Source organism: Taurulus bubalis, assembly GCF_910589615.1.
Source record: "Taurulus bubalis genome assembly, chromosome: 1".
In the NCBI taxonomy this organism is placed as follows: domain Eukaryota; kingdom Metazoa; phylum Chordata; class Actinopteri; order Perciformes; family Cottidae; genus Taurulus; species Taurulus bubalis.
The window spans coordinates 38,490,639-38,512,950 of record NC_136589.1 but is presented as its reverse complement, the minus strand read 5'-3'; the positions used below and the strand labels follow the sequence as shown (position 1 = coordinate 38,512,950).

General features: G+C 40.1%; 2 protein-coding genes across 2 annotated transcripts; one reads left to right on the top strand and one right to left on the bottom strand.

Annotated features, from left to right (window-relative positions):
* Window positions 1–682: 682 nt before the first annotated feature.
* Window positions 683–5,822, bottom strand: abcb8 (ATP-binding cassette, sub-family B (MDR/TAP), member 8; the record flags this gene model as incomplete). Its single annotated transcript, XM_079219169.1, has 16 exons — window positions 683–1,042; window positions 1,267–1,517; window positions 1,600–1,747; window positions 1,838–1,971; window positions 2,058–2,152; window positions 2,261–2,397; window positions 2,499–2,532; window positions 2,625–2,730; window positions 2,843–2,940; window positions 3,038–3,123; window positions 3,663–3,824; window positions 3,919–4,024; window positions 4,174–4,268; window positions 4,616–4,771; window positions 4,893–5,223; window positions 5,719–5,822. 16 exons carry the CDS (start codon window positions 5,820–5,822, stop codon window positions 959–961), a joined length of 2,127 nt encoding a protein of 708 aa, XP_079075295.1. The 3' UTR covers window positions 683–958.
* A 942-nt stretch (window positions 5,823–6,764) lies between these two features.
* On the top strand, window positions 6,765–15,240 carry atg9b (autophagy related 9B; the record flags this gene model as incomplete). The annotated part of the gene is made up of 13 exons (XM_079231008.1): window positions 6,765–6,873; window positions 7,015–7,058; window positions 7,425–7,489; window positions 8,440–8,610; window positions 10,568–10,709; window positions 10,863–11,611; window positions 12,019–12,172; window positions 12,469–12,648; window positions 12,764–13,009; window positions 13,285–13,523; window positions 13,648–13,741; window positions 14,018–14,102; window positions 14,837–15,240. 13 exons carry the CDS (start codon window positions 6,765–6,767, stop codon window positions 14,986–14,988), a joined length of 2,430 nt encoding a protein of 809 aa, XP_079087134.1. The 3' UTR covers window positions 14,989–15,240.
* Window positions 15,241–22,312: the final 7,072 nt, after the last annotated feature.

The window sequence follows — 22,312 nt, the reverse complement described above, 5'->3', positions numbered from 1 at the left end:
CGTCGCCACTTCCAAGAACCACAAGCTCAAAACACGTCAAATTGATCCACATGCTGCAGGCAAAGATAACAGCTGTGTGTACTTGAAATTGATGATACCTTACATGTTTCTCTCCAAGCTTAAATTGATAATTTGCAATCTCATCTCAAACTGCAAAATGGATTCTGACAGAAAGCTAATATGTTACTGCACTTTAAATTATTAATTGCAGGCAGACTGTTGTCTGTTTTAATGATGTAAACACTATTATAAAAGGACATCTTAGCTTTTCAATTGTTCCTTTTAATGAATGAGCCCATTCTTCCATTTATGAACTGATGGCTAATAACCAACAGCAAGCAAGACTTTGTGTCAGCACACACACTGTACAGTAGAGACACACGGGTAAAATAATGCCTCACATCAAAAATGGACATTAAAGTCAGACTACGCTCAAAATATTCTGGGTGTCAAACACTGTTGAAAGGTGGCTGTAAATGTGGTCACAAGAGATTTCACTCATCAGGACAAGAAATGTTACTATGCACAAAGCATATACAGCTTATTATTTAGGTTCAGTGTTTGGTTTCTTTCAACCTGTATTTTTGACAAAACACATACATTCTTTGTATTATGATCCATACAAAAGGAAAAAGAAAGTATATCGTCATAAAAACAGAGTTTATTTATTTTTCTACCACAACACAATTGATCCTTCTATATATGTATATACATGAGAAAACCATATTATGGAAATCCCATTTAATTGTAGATACTGTACAGTAGTGTAGTTTGTAAATCATCACAGTATGATCCAGTTGGTCCACTTTTACATGCTTACAAAAAAGCAAAACTAGACAGAGACTTGGTAGATTTAAATTACATAACTTATCTCTTCAAGCAAGCCTTTACTATGAATTTCATTTCAAACGAAATTCCATTACTCAGTGTAGATCTACAGTAAACAATTTTGGTGTGTTCATTTCTTCCCCTCGGCTCTTTGTCTGCGAATCAGATCAGAGTAAATTCCTCCTTTGCTAAGCAGTTCCAAGTGAGTCCCAGCCTGAAATGACAAGAGCAAGCTGTTAGGCATAATTAAAACCTATATTACACTCAGTACATTGAGATGGAAGCAACCAATATATAAACGTATAAATGACTGAACGTGGAATCGGGTGAATTCTCTTCAGTGGCTCTTTGAATTTACAAGGTAGTCTAATAAATTAGCCGAGACTTTTAATGGGAGATAAGAGCACCTCCATTTCTCAGAATACTCTACCCCCTCACCTCCACAATGCGGCCATTGCTCATGACACAGATAAGGTCAGCCCCCTGAATGGTGCTCAGCCGGTGGGCGATGATAAGCACAGTGCGCCCGCTTGTTGCCCTGTCCAGAGCCTCCTGCACCACTCGCTCCGATTCTGCATCCAGGGCGCTGGTGGCTTCATCCAGCACCAGGATGCAGGGGTTCTTGATCAAGGCGCGGGCGATAGCGATGCGCTGTTTCTGGCCACCTGATAACGTCGCACCTCGCTCACCTGGGTTTAGAAATCTGGAGCTTAGTATTTCACATGGCACACGAATGTTAATATTTGTAAATGCATAAAAGAGAGCACATACCAACCACAGTGTTATAGCCATCTGGGAAACCAGTAATGAAGCTGTGAGCGTTGGCTTGCTTGGCTGCGTTAATGACCTCGGCATCTGTGGCCTCGGGTTTCCCAAAGCGGATGTTGTCCATGATAGATGAGCCAAACAAAACTGGCTCCTGCAAAGATACAGGGTGGAAGATTTGACTGCTACGATTGTGTATAATTCATTGTTTTATTAAACTGAATTTAACAAACAATCTTTTTACCTGATTGATAAATCCAATGACTTTTCCCCTGAGCCAGGACAGATCAAGCGTTCGAATGTCAAGTCCGTCCAGCATGACGACACCGCTGGTCGGGTCATAGAAACGCTCCATCAAGGATGCCACAGTGGACTTTCCTACAATGTATTGGATTATTCATTCATAGGCTCACCATTGCATTGTTTACATTTCACACATTTGCAATCATTAACTAAGAAAATACCTCCTCCAGATTCTCCAACAATGGCAACAGTTTTCCCAGTTGGCAGTGTTAAGTTGAACTTCTTTAAGATCTGTTGGCCAGGCCTGGTTGGATAGCTATAGATATATAAAAAATAAATATGAATATATTATCCTCCGATATTTGTGTTCTGTTAAAGCCTTAAATTGTCTTGAAATCTACTTGAATTAAGATGCGGTTCCAACCTGAATGAAATGTCCATAAAATCAACTCTTCCTGTCAGAGAATTGTACGGGATGCGTCCTCCTCCAGACAGAGGAATAGTAGGCACCAGAGATAGGTATTCAAAGACCCGGGCCCCGGAGCTTAATCCTCTCACCATCTGTGGCAAAAGTTAGGGATTGAAAGCTTGATTTCTGACTAAATAATAAATAACATTTTCAGATAACGCATGCTCTATACATAAATATGATTTTTACTCACCTGTCCAAAAAGGACAGAGATACTGGCCAATGACCTGAGCACAGAAAGAATAAATAAAGGAGTTTTACCATACCATCAGCGACATTCAAACTGACGAGTTTAATTAACGCTCGTTGCATCTTTTACCTCTGAACAGTCTGGGAGGCAACCAGGAAAGACATGAGGTCTCCAGGGGACATTTCATTGGTAGCAATTAAAGTCCCTCCAGCAAAAATTGTTCCAAGGACAATGCCTGTATCAACAACACACAACTCTTACTATACTAGATATGGGGAGATATTCTGAGAGTACCAATCTGCTCAACATTGTGTTTGTCCCTTAATGTAGTTATGTTACACACTCACAGTTTAAGGCAACGTTTGACAGTCCTTGGAAAACTGCAATTCCAGAACCAAGATTTTCATTCATTTCACATGATTTTTCAACTTCGTATGCATATAACCTGGAGAGAAAAACCACATAAACATATTATCTCTGACATACAGTACAGTATACTGTATATCTACAAGTATTATACATCACAATATACTCTCACTTACTGGAGCTCCCGCTCCTCCATCGCAAAAGCTTTCACTGTCCGCACATTACCAAGTGCCTCGTCTGCCACTCCTGTTGCTTTTGACACCTTAAAGTAATCACAGACTAAGTTAAACTTCATTTTTAAATTGCTAAATAATATACATTTAACTGTGTCTAAGATTTTACAGGAAGTAAGTCCAGACACTGTGTAATACCCAACTTAAGATATATGAAAGTACAAAGATGGATGCCGGTTTTCTTCAGCATTCTGTTACTTCTGACTATTGCTTACTTTGACTGTTAATGTAAATGTAAATATCTCACAATAGAAGCATTAAACATACATACATACATACATACATACATATATTTGTATGTCAGCCCACAAAATTATGAGAATCAGACTAAGAATCAAGAAAAATTTTTAAAGAAACTTGGCGTCTTAGTATTTGTGGGCAGACGTGAGAGCAGATCTATTCCGTGTTTAGAGAGGAGGAGGTACAGTATGTCTGCCGCTTTCGTAAAGAAGGTCTGTTCTAATATTGCAGCCTCTTGTGACATGGCAATGACACTCCAGCTGCAAACAAGACATCGCAGTCCGAACAAAGATTCAGCGCAAAATGATAACACGACAATTGGCATCACCTGTTCTTGAGCCAAACGGGATAGTTTGCGGAGGAATGAGCCGATGATAGCGCCGGCTCCCACGAGACAGGGGAGGACGACTACCGTCAAACCTGTAAGTTTGGGGGAGATGAAATACAGAGAGACCAAACATCCAAATGTCTGCGTAATACTCCGCAGACCCTGCAAATATGCAAAAGGACAAAACATAGGAATTAGAAGGCTAAAAGTATAGCACATTGCTATTATTTTACAATACAAATATAGAATGTTATACCTGAGAGATGACCAATTTAAAGGATGACTTGAACTCCTGAATGTCAGCAGTCAAACGATTCACAAGGTGACCAGTTTTATTGGCATCAAAGAAAGCCACATCTTGCCTGGGACAGAAACAATAACGCTGACAGTGTTAACAAAGCGTGTTAGACTCCAAATGTCAGCTTAATAGTTGTCCACTAGTATAAACATGACAGCATCATGTCTGTTGATCGGTGCTTTTTCTGTGTATCCAACATTGAGGAGCATGTACCTCAGTAAGGATGCGAAAAGAGTCTTCCTCATGTCGGCTGCCACTCTCTCCCCCACCCTTGAAAGCAGGATGATGTAGCCACTCGTCAGCAGGCCCTGCACAAAGGAGGAGAGTGATGATGACCAGAGCGACAGACCTGTGACACTTTCACATGTTTTCATGCATATTTTTTTCAGAATGAAAGTGAGTGGAACACAACTTGATGGTAATAAACATCATAGCTCCAAGAAAAATGTACTCCCTAATACAATGTGATCAGCAAGCGATAAGTGAACAGGAAAGTGACACAATATAATGTGATCCAAGTCAACCTCAACAGTCATGGTATTGTAGCACTTCTCTCAAATAGTTTCAATAGAAATAGTATAATATATAATACAATATCTTAGTCCAATTGTAATTGACTCTTGTCGAAGCACTGGCATATTTCTTGTGTACTTACTTGGATACCATACAGTCCAAGTAGTTTCAGTGCTGGGCTTCTTATCTCGTGGACATAATTCCCAGTCTGTTCTCTTAAATAACGTGCCACAACATTCACCAGATTCCCAAGCATCAAGGGGATTTGAATATTCAAGAGAGCCGCAGCAAAAGCAAGCTGAAAAGGAAAAATATTCAATTTTAGTTAATCAGCATAAGTGACATGTCACTATGTTAAGCATATGTGTATTATTCTAGAAACGCTGACATTATATTGCAGAGAAGGGACTCCAATTTACCACAACAGCGCCGATGAGAGCAAAAAGCTGAGGTTTGACAAATTCCCACAAGATGTGCCACTTGAACGCAGGCTCGGGGTGTTTGGCTGTAACTTCCAGCAGTAAGTTGTTATTCACATCTGCCTCGCAGTGAGCTACGTGGCAGAACAGTCGAGCAGAGACGGTGAGCACCGCTGGGACCAGGATGAACTTCAGGGCCACTCCTGGGGGTTTGGATGTTCGGGTGGCAGACTGGCGGACAGCTCTCTGAGTGAGGCTCCAAATACGGCTGACGGCATTCCCAGGCTGCTGTGAGGAGCTGGATGCTGGAGACCGTAGAGATGTGTACCACCTGGATATGAAAGATAATATTAATACAATTAGGCATACAATAACCTCCCATGAAAGTAATGTAAAGCTAATGTAAAAGACGATTTTAAGGCTTCAAGAGTTTGGATTGGTTTGCAACCAGCAATGTTTGTCTTTATCAATTAATCTGATGATTATTTTGAACGTGATAAAACGAGGTAATGTTCTATCAGTCTTACACTCTGGACCTAAAGAAACACAATTTCAATTTAAATGGTTTATTTTACAGCTGAAAAAAACAGCATATATGAAAATGGAGGTTGAATCCTGTTCTGTTTCTGATAACAAACTCAAATACACACATGCATCGCACTGCACCTATTATGTACACAGTATCTGAACAGTAGAGGAAACCAGCTGTGCATGATAACAAACTAGTCAGTGTACAGTTTGTAGTGTTGATTAACTAACATTACTTCTACAGTAATCACAGGTCAGCTGTCATTAGCTCCACTCGTCACTGGTCACATAACCCTACCGTGAAAGTTTCCAAATGTCTGCTGTGTTATTGCATCGCGGGTGTAACGACAATGACCGAACCGGAGCAGCGATGCTTGCTCGACAGCAGAGGAACTGAAACATGTTTGATGCTTAATGAAATGATAACGAGCACGTTATGTTTCAATAGGACGTTAAGCTCTACTGTAATCCACGGGCACCATATAGGCTGCCATGTTGACACTGACCCAGAGTGCATTTCTGCGGCTGCAGACGACTTCCTTTTTATTGTAAATATTTGTTTGTGACAACAGAGTGGTGCTTTGCTCCACAACAAAACGACAAAAAGGACGAATTACAAGCGAATTGTGTGAAATAGTTAGAAAGTGACGCGACAAAAGACGACTTTGGGGGGGAAACGTGAGAAAACTACAATGCACACCCGGAAATGACGTTGTTTTAAAACGGAAGTGACGCCAATGACGTTTTGTTGACATTTATTTGCGAAACACAAAAACAGTGGACTCACACACACACACACTGGCTGGGGTATTTTGGGAAATCAAATAACGGACCTCGCGACAAAAACCCCGATGACCAACGTGTAGTTGTGATGTAAACGTAGCCGCGTGTGTAAAACGAGCTCTGGTCAAGGTTGGACTTCCGAGGAAAGACGAAAGAAGATCCAACAGACGGACCAAGTTGGGGACAAAAACAAACCGTTTCCCTCGGACTGCATGAGTGGCTGAATCATTCACAGGCTAACCAGCAAGCAGCGGAGTTAGGTTGTGACCTCAAACGACGGTTAGCAACACCCGGCAGTTACCCTGTCGAAGATTCGCGCACTTATTATCAACTGCCACTTTTGCGTTTGGAAGAGTTACGCGAGCGGTGACTGTCAGACCAGCGAGTTAGCGAGCTAGCGTTAGCTGTTAGCTAACGGTATCTTGATTTCAACTGCTTGAGCTTGCTGTGGGAGCTAGCTACAGATATGTAGCCGAGGTTACGAGACTGCTTTTCGTTTCATTTAGTGTTCACTACAAGTGTGCTCGTCAGCTGGGAGTGACCTCGAGAATGTGAAGCACAATGGCCAACTTTGAAGCTTACCAGGAGTATCAGAGAATTGAGGACTTCGAGGAGGACTCGCCACCAGGGGAGGAGGATTTACTGGTGCACGTGCCAGAAGGCCTAAAAGGTAAACATGTTATGGCTGCTAAAGTATGATATATTTGTTTTAATACCTGACAAAATGCACGCTGTGAGTTTGTCCCTATTAAGTGCGTTAGTTTACACACAAAACAAGTGCAACGTGATAACGCTCTTGTTTATTTTGCAGAATCATGGCACCATATCAAGAACCTGGATAACTTCTTCAAAAGGATATCCTTTTTTTTATTGCAGTATTATTAAGTAGGAGATGTCAACATTTACTGTCATTGCATATGATACTGGCATCATGCCATGCTGACACAGACCAATTAGGATACTCGTCAGTAGTCATATTTAGATTCTGTTGGATGTGTTTACGTCGTGGCTGCCACGTGCTTTTACAGTGGTAATAAAGGGATTAATGGAAAGAGACATTTCTTGGGATTTGATTTTCCTTGAGTTTGACTATTGATATGTCTGTGATATCTTATGTTGTCCTGTTGATTCTTTGTGCGTAATCAAGGTATTTTCAGTGGCTGTCCAAGTATAAGTCTTTGTTTGATGCTATTTAAGCTGTTCCTTAACCATCTTGTCCACATCTATCATTTCCATCAAAAGAATGGCTTCGCTTGTATGATGTTATCAGAGTTCTTTGAACTTATGTAAGTAACAAAACACTAAGTTCAGATGCCTATAAGTTATCTACATCATGAGACACTGTGATATGTTGGTACTTAAAACCATTAGTTTGGGTGTGCAGTTCCAACAGGACACGTGGGCCGTGTTTACGTCACTGGTAATAGCCCATGTTATTATTATGGCAGTTAAGTGTCCCCCCAGGCTTCAGCAAGAACAAGTTCAGCCAGATGATTTCAAGAAGTTCTTGTGAAATAATTTCCCCACACTAAACACGTACATTTTGACTGTTGCTTTACTTACTATAAACTTTGGTACCCTTAGTATTAGTATCACCTGTTTGGAGCATTTCTGCTGGTATAACTTATTCGGTTATCCTTAATCGCATCAAAAGGCCAATGTGTCAGCACAATTTACTGATTAATTTCCGTTGCTGCTACCTGAGATGCGTTTTTGTTACAACAGTAACCTATCTGGGTTATTGGGTTTGGTGTTTGGGACATTCGGGCCATTAGACCACCATCAGGTCCACATATTTCCCTAAGCTTTGTGTGCTTAATTCTTAACTGCCACCCAGTATTTTCATGTTACCATGGTAGTGTAGGCTTACACAAGCGGTGTCTGTCAGACTAACAAGCTAGAAAGCTAGTGTTAGCAGTATATAGCATTACCTGTATTTGAACTACTTGATTTGCAGAGTAGCCAGCTCCAGAATGTAGCTGAGGTCGTTGCATACAGTGTTCACTACAACTTGTTCGTCAGTTCGTGGGGCAAATCTGTTACATATGTAATTGCAGAGAGCACAGAATGATCAGTGGCGTAGAAATTAAATATACTCCCTTCATCTTAAGGGACTGTATAACATTGTTAGTCTCTTTTTGTCATCGTTAGTACTTTGGGTATTCTTCTTTTGTTTTGTTTGAATGTTAATTACGATGCCTAATTTCTTTTTCCTTTTTCCATCTTGTCCAAACAGTCAGTTGTTGTTTGTTGTCACGTTCACAACGTTTCTTGTCAACTGTGTGGAGTATGATGTCCTGTTTGCCAATCGAGTGGTCAACCATACCGGGCCGGGCCAGAACCCCTTGGACAGGAACAAGGTCACTCTTACAGATGCCATCCTCCCTAGTCAGCAGTGCACTCAGAGGTAATCCTGTTTAATACAGGTTTATGGACAGCTTTAGGCTGTGAAAGGGATATTTCTTTACTTTGGGGGCAAAATGAGTAGAAACGTCAAGGTGAATTAATTGAAAACAGCACTTTACATGATGTGCCCATCCTCTCATTCCAGACAGTTTGATTAGATGCTTTGTTCTCAAGCAGACGTAGTCTTGGATATTATTAGAGACCCTTTAGAGACAAGCCTTCAGAGGGTTTTCATTTGTCTGACTTAATACAGTTGTAATCAGACTTTCAGACTTAATTTCTTATTGGATTGTGGCAAATGTGGCTTCAGACTGCAAGATACAGTCACATTCGCATAGAAAGAATATCGAACAGTAGACTATTTAGCTGTGCCCCGTGGGGTTCTTAATTTAATGGTGGGCAATGTCTCTTTAAGCTCTATTATTAACTGTCAAGCACTCTAAGCAATGGTCTTAGCAGAAACGGTCTTTTCTGAGTATTCATTGCTTGTTTTTATTCTTAAACTGTTGTCCCAAAAGAAGAAACTTGAATGTTCATCTAAATTATGATATTGTGACCCAAATGTTACGTTTTTATATTATCCTTTTGAAGACATCTGCCAAATTAAACGTATTAATTTTGGGAAAAGGTGTTAATGCCAGTGGTAATAGCAGATTATGGACTTAAAATTTTTTTTAAGTAAAAGTGACTCATGTCTCTTCCTAGTGCTTCTCAGTTCTGTTGTTTGTTTGAACCTGAGATTGGTAGCTTCGAGTTGCCTCACTTCTATAACTGATGGTTACTTGGTGGAAAGCATTTGTGTACTGTGTTGAGACTGGCTTTAGGGAACAGGACAGTGTAATTGATAGCTTTGGTGAGGTATAACTGTCCAGCCGAGATACTGACAACTCGGCACAGCCAGAAAGCTGACGACCACATGACACCTCGCTGGCTGAAAGGCACAGACCCTCTCCAACTTCATGTTGTTGATTTAATTTTTTCTTCTTCCAAAATGTAGCTTTGCCTGTGCGTTATCTCCAGCTTGTCTAATAGGCCTTTCCCATCAATTTGTTCCTTGATTCTGATTGTGGCTCAATATTAATTTGTATCAAAGCCGGTGACGTAAAACCGCTTTAAATTCTAATTTGGGAACAGCTTGTTCTACAGTTTGGAACCTCTCGGTCTTCCTCGAATGCTCATAACTTCTCTAATTTCCATTTTAAAGCCAGATGCTTGTCCCGAAAACATTCTCATGTTTTGTTTATTTTAGCTGAAACTTAACTGATATAATAATAATAATAATAATAATAATAATAATAATAATAATACTTACATTGTATATAATGCTTTTCTGAATACTTAAAGACTCTTTACATAGGACAGAGACAAACGCAACAAAACCAAATTGAAAATATGAAAGGACAAAGAAACAACAACGACTTTAATATTAGCAAATGGCTAACTAATGCCAGCGTGTTCTGTGTTTTGACATTAATACTCGGAGGATTGCTTTGTTTCAGGGAACTAATTAAGCATGTTGTCTCCCACACAACCTGTAAACAAGAGTTGAGTAACAGTTTGATACATACACTGAGCAAAAAGTGCACGTTCTCTCATCCGTTTATCATGAAATAAGTTTAATACTGACTAGAGGATCAATTTACAATCTTATAAGAGGAGAGGGGGTGTACCATGGGTGCCCACTGTATATGTTATTCTGAGTCCCAGATTTCAAATTAGCCCCCCCCCCTGAACCACTTTGTCAAGAAATGTATTGCCATGCTATCTTTCCATCCCCTTCTGAATATCATATGAGCATTGAGGCGCTTACTGTAAATGTCCTGACAAGGCTGTAAGTAACATTTACCTGGTTACCCATGTCTGAATATTTATGTACCATGTCTGAATGTCCAAAATCCACAACTCAAACAGATAACTACAGACTGCCATTTCTGAAAGAGGCTTTTGTTTGTATTCAGGATTCAAGAGAACAGTTGGATCATCTTCCTTCTCATCATGGCAGCCATCTTCTGGATCTATCGACTTGTCAAAGTCTTTTGCAATGTTCTTAGCTACTGGGAGATCAGGCAGTTCTACATCAAAGCACTGAAGATCAGAATGGTAAGTGCCACACCTGAAGACCTTTTTATTCTTTCATTATCACAATCTTCTGACAAATGTCTTATGATAAAACCATGAAGAAATCCATGTTGTCACGCGTCGTCTCTGTAGTATTTGTCAGCTTACGTTGTGCTCCTTGCCGCCTTGTCCCAGGATGAACTATGCAACTTCACATGGCAGGAAGTCCAGGACCGCCTCATCAGCCTGCAACGAGAACAGCAAATGTGCATACACAAGAAAGAGCTGACTGAACTTGACATCTATCACCGCATTCTGCGATTCAAGAACTACATGGTGGCCATGATAAACAAATCGCTGCTGCCGGTGCAGCTGCAGCTCCCCCTGCTGGGCAACGTGGTGTTCCTCACCCAGGGCCTCAAGTACAACTTTGAGCTCATCCTGTTCTGGGGTCCCGGCTCTCTATTTCAGAATAAGTGGAACCTGCACCCTAAGTATAAGCGGAACGGAAACCGCCTCGAGCTCGCGCAGCAGCTCAGTAGAGTCATCCTGCTGATGGGTTTGGCCAATTTGCTGCTGTGTCCCTTCATCCTGGTGTGGCAGGTGCTCTACGCTTTCTTCAGCTACACCGAAGTGATCCGCAGAGAGCCTGGAAGCCTGGGTGCGCGGCGCTGGTCCCTGTTTGGCCGTTTGTACCTGCGGCACTTCAACGAGCTGGACCATGAGCTGCATGGACGTTTAGGCCGTGGCTACAAACCCACGTCCAAATACATGAACTCCTTTACATCGCCAGTGCTGACTGTGCTCGCTCAGAACTTTGCCTTCTTCTCAGGCTCAATTTTGGCCGTGCTCATCGCACTGACGGTGTATGACGAGGATGTTCTGACAGTGCAGCACATTCTGACCGCCATCACAGTGCTGGGAGTGGTCATCACTATCGCCAGGTGAGTTTTCAGAGCTATGATTTTTTTTTTTATACTAGGGCCATTTCAGCATTGCTATCGGTAGCTTTGAAAATTCAGGAAGCTGCCTGTACTTTGTATTTATCTTGCTGTTTATATCATGTTATACAGCCAACTGTAGATTATAACTTTCAATTCGTTCAATATTTTTGCTTCATTGTTTTGGTCTTCATTCAATTTGGAGTAATTCATTTCTTTCAGTATTTTTTTTTATTATTGTTTAGAAGCTTTTTTCAAGTTGTGGAATGAAGTCAATTGTAGAGGAAATGGAACTTTTAAGGGACTCCTTTGTTTCCTAATCCGTAACAGATTTTCAGTCAAATCTTGCGTTCCTCTTTTGTTGTTGTTCTGTTGATAAATGTACATATTTTGTACCTGTCCCAAACCAGGTCCTTCATCCCAGATGAGCATATGGTGTGGTGTCCAGAACAGCTGCTGCAATGTATGCTGGCACACATTCACTACATGCCAGACCACTGGAGGGGCAATGCTAACAAGAGCGAGACCCGTGACGAGGTGGCGCAGCTGTTCCAGTACAAAGCGGTGAGCAATGGAGGCATTCTGTGGCTCGGATCATATTTGTCACGGTCTAAACTAAAGTTATGGTTGAGTTTTCGTTCTGATCGATGACGTTTTGAATGTCGCATCTGATCACTGGAGAGACATTGTCAGACTGGATTCAGTCTCATAGTACAATCACTTGAGTTATTGTCGCATTTAAATATATTCATATTCTACACATAGTCAAATATATGACAATATACATTGTATTATGTGTATAAAAGAAATACATTCCAAATTGGATTATGTATGATCGGAGTTGTCTCTGTCCAACTCAGGTGTTCATTTTGGAGGAGTTGCTCAGTCCTATTGTCACACCCTTCATTCTCATCTTCCACCTGAGGAATAAGTCTCTCGAGATCATTGACTTCTTCAGGAACTTCACTGTGGAAGTGGTCGGAGTCGGAGACATCTGTTCCTTTGCACAGATGGACATCAGGCGCCATGGAAACCCAACGGTAAGATCCCACATAGGATTCAAGCCCAGTTCATTAGAGTTTCTCAAACTGTCAATGTCTGGCTTTTGATGTGATGTTGATGTTTGAATTGATATGTCTGTCAATGTTCTTGCAGTGGCTGTCAGAGGGCCAGACGGAGGCCTCCATATACCAACAAGCTGAAAACGGCAAGACAGAGTTGTCACTGATGCATTTCACCATTAAGAACCCACGCTGGCAGCCGCCTCAGGAGAGCTCCGTGTTTATCAGCCATCTGAAGGAAAAGGTGCAGCATGATGCACAGGGTGGCCCCTCCACCCAGCTGCTGCTCTCTGAGGCTCCTCTTTGCACCTCACTGCATTCTAACGTGTCTGGCACTGGGGTAAGAGCCACCCACCCCCTGAGGGTCACACAAATAGCATGTACCCCACATGAACATGCCATGTTAGCCAAATTGCCAACAGCGTGAATGTTATCAATGAATATTCATTGCCACAAGATATTTAAATAAATCCAGAATAGATTTATCTGCATAAACTATTTATCCACAAAGAATTAGCTATTTTCTCTGAAAATATAGAGTACATTTTCTTTTATTTTCTATTGCAATATACTCGTATTTACTTTGTGGCTCTGTGTTGACCTTTTTGTTTCCAGACTGATAATCTGCTGGCCAGTGTCCTGGCACACCCCATCCTAACCGCGTCTGGACTACAAGGGCGAGACCATCGCTTCATCCCACCAAGCACCGCTGCTTCTGCTGCTGCCAGTGTCCTGGCCTCTTTGTCCACCTCTCAGCTCCCACACACCAGCCGCGGCCGCTCCCACAGCCTCCTGCACTCATCCGTCCACCCCGAGAGCACCATGTACCGCAGCGACCGCACCGTCATTGACAGGTACTTCACACATACTTTTCTGTCCATTATTGACATACTGTAGCCAGAAACAGTGTTTGGTGAGATCAGTCAGTCAATGCAGATGCTTGTCATCAGCTTTGGTTCACATGTCTCTTTTTTTCAGTATGTCTACCAGTGAATCTCACATCCGGAGCAATACACTGCTCACAGAGTTTGCCTCAGCAGAGATGAGTCTCCATGCCATCTACATGCACGAGGTAATTTCCTGCCTCCAGGCCCTACAGTTAACATGAATATATTCATCCTCCTTTTCTCTGTTGTGTGCCTGAAGTTCAAAGTGATACTCTTCAAAATGGAACTTTTGTTCAGCATTCAGCTTGAATTCATGTCGGTTACAAAGGATTTCAACGGTTATCAGTTTTTTTTTTTGTCAAAGAAAAGATAGTTTTCGGGTGGAGTAACACTTCTCTGGATCCCTTGTAAGCCACTAGTGTGCTGTTCTGCTGTACATTGACAACTGATTGTCTGTCCAGCTCCACCAGCAGACCTCCCACCCACAGAGAACTTCGGGGCAGTGGCAGAACCCAGTGCCAATGAGAGATCTGCACACAAATGCTGGTAAATGAAAATCCTGCTTTTGAATAACCTTTTGAAGAACTATAGCTGAAAAGCGAGTGACAAGTTAATGGCAGTGTGCAGATTTTAGATCTGCATTTATCATTCTTTTGGATGTTAACATTGAATCTAATGACTGGGAAGACGATAGCTTGTATTGCTGAAAGCACGGTCATGACCTGAGTCTGCAGAACTTAATTACACAATCCATTTAGAACTAGAACTACAGTTTGAGCAGCGCCATAAAGGACTTTAGAAGCAATTAAGTCTGCTTTAATGTTTGTCAAACTTACCTGATCTTAAATGGTAATGTAGTACAGAAACCAACTGACATCAATAACATAAATGCAAATATTACACTTATTACATGTTTCAAGTAATTTAAAGTTCATTATTTTAACTATAGTAAAATGAATGGAAACCAATGGCTGAAAGGTGAAAAAATGCATTATAAGAAGAATATTCAGTGATTTGTAGCACTAGTAAATTGGCTAAAACATGCCAAATCCTTAAATTACATTATTTATTTTTAATGATGCACAGGCATGGAGCAGTCTGTACATTTGCCGGAGAACTGTCCTTTTCAAAGCTTTAATATATTTCAGTGAAACACTGATCATAATATCAGATGCGATTTAGATTGAAATGTTTTAATAATTTCCCTTCCTTTTAATTCTTCCGTATTATCGAGACTATGGCTAAGGAAGACTCTGACCTTGTATTAACACTCTTATCAGGTTTCCAGACAAACAGCCTTTCCATGCCCACCCCTGTCCACCTTGGTGGCTGGCAAGAAGAAGAAGAGGAGGAGGAGGAAGAGGAGAAGGAAGATGATCAGGAGATTAATAATGGATCTACTCCAAAACAGGCAACGGGGAGTAGTTGTTGACGTGCCTTATGTCATAAGGTATATGCTCTCTTTTGAACTCTGTAGTATGACACATGTCTATGATCTATGCTTTGTTGGTTCTGTTTCCTGTGTGTTGGTTGAACCTAACAACAATGGCCTTTTATCCTACAAAGGATACATCGCCATGATAATTTCTCCTCTTTCTCTTACTTTTTTCTTTTTTTTAATAGTGTTTACATTTTTTTTCTTCTTCAATGAACATTGTGGCCTTAGATGATCTTCATGGAGAATTTAGCATGGACCTTTAAAACATTATTCAGCGTTTTCGGAGGGGCTCATTGAATAACCACTGTCTCTGCACCTCCGCGCCTCATCCTGTCACATCAGGCAGACTATGGCATCAGGGAAACCATACGTCTTCCGTCCGATCCATGTCGACTTTGTCATAAACGTGTACAGACAAACTTTGTGTGAAGTGACAGAGAGACATTATAGCGTATTCATAGGATCACTGTGCGAAAAGGAGGGCAAGAGACTCATCTCAAAGTATTTGTGCAACAAAAAAGATTCACGGCGCGAGTCTAATTTAAGTTTCTCACAGAGGGACGATCTGTGCGACAGAGACGGCAAACTATATCGTAGCCGTCTGAACAATTTTGATCACCGGAAAAAAAGATTATTCAATATTTCAAGTTGTGCTGTTTTAACCATGGTGATTTGTAAATACACTTTTGCATCCTAGTTATCCTTTGAAATCCATTTTTACTACCAGAGCTTATCCTTGAAAATTAAACCAAGTATTGATTTGATAAAGAGCGGAGTGTGCAGAAGCCGAACTACTAAAACACCATGTGTAACAGGCGAAACACGTCTTTAATCCAGACTTACACATGCGTCCATGCTGCTGTCTGTGTTTAGTGGTACTAAATGCAGATTTTACTCAGTATTAATGTTTCCGGAGCTGATGTATCAGGAAACGGGACTGAAATCATGGGCCCCAAATACACCTGGCGTCAAAATCTCAATGCAGATATAAGATGTCTTTAAGTCTATTTAAGCTGGACACAAAGTCAGCTTTATGCCTTAACACCCATTTATTAACATATGTTTAAATCCTAGTTTCCGTATTACCTCAGTGGTGGTGAAGACAAACTATTACTCCAATTAATACCTCTCCAGTGTAAATGCTCTTGTGTAAATATATATATATATATATATATATATATATATATATATATATATATATATATATATATATATATATATATATATACATACACAAACACAATATGGGGTTCTTTGCAGCTTGCAGATGCATCTTCTAACTGCATTTTGATTTTAATGGCATGTGTAAATGGAATCTGTCCATCTTCTCTTGTTATTTCCTGCCCAGCAGATGTTTTAAGTCAAGCATTGATGTCCCAGAACGAGTGGGAAAGAATCTTTTTCTAAAGAACAAAACAGGGTGGCGTTGCTTTTGCAAATCTTCGTGCACATTAGCAATTTGTTTCCATCCTTTTTTTTTTTAAACGCTCACATAAAAAAGAAAAAATTGAACTTCATCATAAGGGCTGATTTCAGAGTGTGCGCTGTTGTTTCTGCAGCTTTAGGTTTGAAAATGATATGGCAGCAGTTCCTCTCAGTGTTGGCTTTATACTTTCAAAGTAAGAGCATGAGGAGGGGGAAAAAGCCTTTCCACAGTCTGCATCGTGTGTTAGCTTTAGGTTTATTTATTACCTGTTGCCCCCAGATATTTAAGTGATTTATGTGTATTATTTATTTGGATAAAAATATATTTTGATAGTTTCGTGAAATGATTTAATTTCAGAAATTCTTTTTAATGAAAAAAAAAAAGAACAAGTCCCCCACCGCCACCACCACCACAAAAAAAGTAGTAAAACATTTTGGAATGATTTTGGAATTCTGATAAAAAAGATGTTATGAATGCAAAGATAACATGGGTAGCTGCATGAGTTTTTAATGTGATTTACACATGAAATAAAATGGGACTAAATCAGCTTGTCGATTTGGTGAGCAAAAATGATCTTTCCGCTCATTTCTTTTATTGCATTCTGCATCGATAACAGTAATATATATGTCGTCCTTCACAACTGCAAGACTTCAGAGGATACAAATGTCTTTGCCCTCTCAATGTTTAGAAACTATGTCTGTGGAAGGAATGCTTTTTGACACATGCGTAATTATGCTAACATGAACTCTGAATTTTGCACTGACAGAGAATATTTCTTTTTTTTATGTGTGTGTAAATATATACAATACTTGCATCAGTTACATTTTAGAAACTGCAGGTCTCAAAAGGGACGCTCGTTGTTTGTTTATTTAGCATCAGCACATATTGTATCGCCGTGGTGCACAGCAGACCCACCTGGAAATACTATGGCCGATCACATAAGGTCACTCTTACCTCTCTCTGTGTGTGTGTGTGTGTGTGTGTGTGTGTGTGTGATGAGTGCATGAGTGTTGTGGCCACTGTCGATTTGTGCAGTGAGTTTATGTCGGCTGTCTAATATAAGTTTCTCACAGAGGGACAATCTGTACGACAGAGACGGCAAGCTACGATATAGTTTGCCGTCTCTGTGTTGATTTCTTTTGACCGTCTCCACATTCACAACACGCTGTCATGTTTGTCATTTTGATTTGAATCAGTGCCTTAGTATTAAGGATTAGCAATTGTTCTTTTCTAGAAGCCATTTCATGTAAACCATTGGATTTACTTTCACGGATTTAGCAGCACATACTATGTACAGTATTTTATTTTGGCAAGTTATTGTGTATAGCATCAAGTATGTAATGAAGTCGTGGATGTGGCTTGTAAGATGAGTCGGTTACTGATCTTGTGTCAGTCCGTTGCATCCGACGGCACACTTCTTCTTATCGTGGTGGTTCGATTTGCACTGTCCTCAGCATCCTAAGGAAGCAGGAGTGTGCCTGGTAATTGCTGGTGTCATCACAGCCAACCTTCTCATCTTACTGTGGTTTCTTATCCACTATACACCAGTCTAACAATCACAGTGACTGGTAACAAGGTGCTAAGTTTTCATCCTGAAGTGTCGAATAAGTTTTAAGATATGTTTAGGTTGTTGTTTGTTTCACAGGTCTGTCTGTTTGTTTTTGTTCTGTAAACTAAGAAACACTAGCTGAAAAATGAAACATGCCAAAATAACTTTTCAGCACAGCTTTATAATAATGTGTTGTTTTTCTGTGAGTGAGTAGAGAGGCAAATACATCTTATTTTGAGTGTTTTTAATCATTATATGTGTGGTTGATTATGCGATGTTCATTTGAAATAAAAATATATTTAAATTTTCATTTGTTTTGTATTTGCATTGCTAGTTTGCAGTATCGGCCTTTGAGATTACAATGTGAAACATTTTCAAAACAATCAACCACTGATGAAAATAGTGAACCAAAAATAATGATGTACCGAATGACGGACATCTAAAAGAGCGAAAGAATGATACATATTGTATTTTACATACGTGTGATTTCAATGTGTCTGATTTAATCTGATAAATCGGTACGTGTTTGTCTTTAGGTCTTGAACTCTTCTTCCACCTTCCCTTCCTAAAAAAAAAAAAAAGGAATGTTTTATTCTCTAGACTTTATTTCCTGTACACAGACTTTATCCGTGTTTTTGTGCCGTGTGTCTCCTGTGTGGCTCAGTCGCTCGCCGCCTCTTTTCAGATACAGCTGAGTTATTTCACCGTTCACATCCATCCTCTCCTGTGCATAGTGGAGCAAACGCCCTTGCTTTTACACATTAGTTACATATTTTTGTTTGATTTCACTTTGTCGGTTAGAGCAGTTGAACTGACTTTTATTTCATGGTTTTCTGCGTTGGCGTCTCATTGTAACCCCTGTTGTCCCACTTATACTCTGTCAATACTGTAAATGCTATCCACATTGTAAATAAACACCACATGCGTCTATTTTGAGACACACTATTTAGTCTCATCTGTTTTGTTTTTCTTCCGGTTGTTATCATTGTTCAAGTCCTCACCGCACATTTTCGTGACGTAGACGCCCTCTGCTGTGTATTCTTGGCTGTGTCCTCGGTGTTACTGGCGTTTGTCTCGCTTGTCGTCCGTCTGCTGTGTAAATGCTCTTTTGAGGTAACACCAATGCGTTTCGGCTGTGAACATGATACAACCGTGACCTTTTTCTTGAAATGCCTAAGAGGGCAGGTGGAAGGCAATGCAGGTCAGATATCGCAGAGTATACATTGCAAATGTTCTGTGAAAATTGTCTCCTCACCAAGACATTTTTTTTAACTTGTTGCTTAACAGCACAGCCGGGTGCCATGTGCCTGTCTGCTGCCCTCTGCTGTCTTGTGCTCAGGTGTTTTGGATCCTTGCCTACGGTTGTGGAAATACCACCCATGATATAATTTGCTGCTATTAACTGATTGGGCTTCAGGAAATGCAGGCCACAGAAAGCCCAAAGGTGGAGGAGAAAAACACAATTGGAGGTACGTTAAAATAGAGTTTTATATAAATCAAACAGGATATTATTTTGCCTGTATATTAATAAAAGTTGTGGGTGAATGTGGGACAGACACCGACAAAAGAGTTTTTACTCAAATTGTTCCCAGTATTCTTTCAGGAGCATGGAAACCAAACCCAGTAGCCAGTACAAGATGAAGCCAGTACAAGTGGCAACAGTGGATTACTGTCTGCTAGAGTTTCGGGAAGTTTAAATCAGGGTCCAGGCGACCTGCTGCTGTCAGTCATCGGTACTGGGGGAAAGCCCAACAAGAAAATACCACGGAGGCCAAAGAATAGGGAAGAAGACTTGTTAACCATTGTTTTAAAGAATAGTATTCAATATAGTGATATCTCTAAATATGTCATAAAGTAGGGCACAATAGAAATGAATGCCCTGCTATTAAACGATTTCCATGTCATGCCAAAAGTGTTTTTAATCATTGTGAAGATGTCATGGGAGGTGCATTTAACGCATTACTATAGTTGAGGGCTTTTGCACACTATGAAGTCATAACTTAATTATGGGCCTGACCAGCCTGGTAAAGCAGCTGTCAACATGGTGGCGGTTGAATACAATGTGTCATAATGTGTACAGCAAGTTCAATCACATGTACATTCAATATGTTGATGCTTAACACATACTACATGCATATAGGTAGTAGGAAGAAACTGCCCACAATAAGGGGAAGGTTATTCAGGAAATGGGCAGTTAGCAGAAATACAGTCAGCAGGTTATGATATGTCTTGCATTTGATTGCAATGTTATGCATTGTTTAGAAATTATGTCAGATAGTCTACTTCCACTGTAGACAAGAGAAAGAAACAACAACATAAGTCTTAAAGGAAGACTGTCATTTATGGAAATATGATTGTTCGCTAGGTACACAGTCTGATTAAAGGACTGATATTGATATTAAGTTAATTTCTTTGTGTTCACTGCACAGATCCAAACAGGTGTTAGTCCAGCTGAAAAAGTAGAAGAATAGGGAAGTAGTCAAACCTGACAACTGGAAGCATATGACCAAGATAAAATTAGAAGGCTAATGTTACCTTCACATTCGGCCACTTTAGATTTAAATTGACTCTGCTCACACTCCACACTGTGGTGAGGCAAAAGATCATTAATTACTGATAGAGATGGCAAGAGATTGATGTGTATTGTGTGTAATTATATGATTTAAGTGTTGCTACTGAAAACCAGTGGTGGAACAAGTACTGATTTTCTGTAAAAATACAAGTATAAGTACACGTCCGGCAAGACATATCGTATCCTATCTAATCAATGGAATATTACTGTATTTGTTTATATTAGTAAGCATCATTTTAAGGTAGAGGTGAGGCACATTTTGAATACTTTATATAATGTTGGATAGTTTGATCTACAGCATAGATATTTTACTTCCTAACATCTTAAGTAGAGAGATGTAGAGAAAGTGAGAAAGTGTAGAAAACCAATTAAGCCATGCATTCAATATATACTTTAATTTTTAAGCACAAATACAAAGGTATTACCATCAAAATATACTTAAATTACCAACATTAAAAATGCTCATTGTACAGAAGGATCCATTTCAGAATAATGTCTATTGTATAATGTTATCAAATTATATATTGTAATGTTGCATCTGGTAAAGGTGGGAGCTTATTTTAAGAAATATATATAGTGCTGGGTTGTTTAATTTATAATAACACGTCATTATTTATATGTTAATTATCAATATGCAAAGTAACAAAGCTCTCAAACAGATGTGGAGTAGAAGGAATAAAGTAACCTAAATAATTAATAATTAAGTACTTACATGTATCCTTCTTAGTTGCTTTTCACCACTGCAGCACAGTGTCATAAGTAACTCCAGCTGTCAGATAGTGGAGTAAAAGTATAAAGTAGCATTTAAATTGGAAAAATAAATCCTTAAAAACTGTACTTACTTTCCACCAGCGCTGAAGGAATCCTTTCCACTCCGCAGGTGTGACGCATTTTGGAAACTCAAGCAGCCTATTATTCAGTGTTAATAGCTCATATGACCCGAGCGTCCGACCTGGAGTGTGCAGCCAGCCCAGCAGAGGACAGGCCAGTCTGCTCTCCTTACCGACTTCACCAGCAGCCTATCTCCTATCGCCTATCTCCTATCTCCTAAGTGTGGGACGAGTCTATTTTGGAAAGGAGGCTGCGCTAAAGTAGGTATACGTCAGCTATTTGGCATCGTGACGGACGAGAGAAGAAAGAAAAAATAAGTCTCGTCAACCGCCCACCACAAGAGACTACAAGGGAGGGGGGGTGTTCCACCATCCCGGATTTACAACCATTTCAAGGATATTTGAGCGCAAAGAAGACTTTTTTTTATATTGGAGTCGGAGCTTTCTTTTGGAAATCTTGACGGCACATCTGACGTTTTTTTGGGCCACATGATTCAGCGTCCGTTTTACCTGAGTGGCTGAAGACTCAAGGTGAACAAAGTAATTTTAGGCAGATAATTATTGGCAGAACTTGACCGTTATAGCATATATATATATATATAATTTATTTAAACTTGAATTCGTAAGTCTCAGTGATACACGTTCAGACCTGTAACGTTACGGGATTAAATCTGTGATTACATATGTGCGCCAGTTTTTTGCCTTATTAAAAACCGCAAATTATGCTAAATTCAATTCCAACATCAATAAAACATTTTTACGTTATAGACACAGAGAAAAGAATGTATGTTTGTGAAGTGGAAGCTTTATCAAACAGCTGATATCCCTTTCGCTTCTACAAATGGCAATGGACAGAGACGGGCTCTGACAGCTGAGGTTATTTTTGGACAGGCGGTTCGAGCAGACAGAGGTGACAAAGCTGGCAAATGTCACTCTTTGGA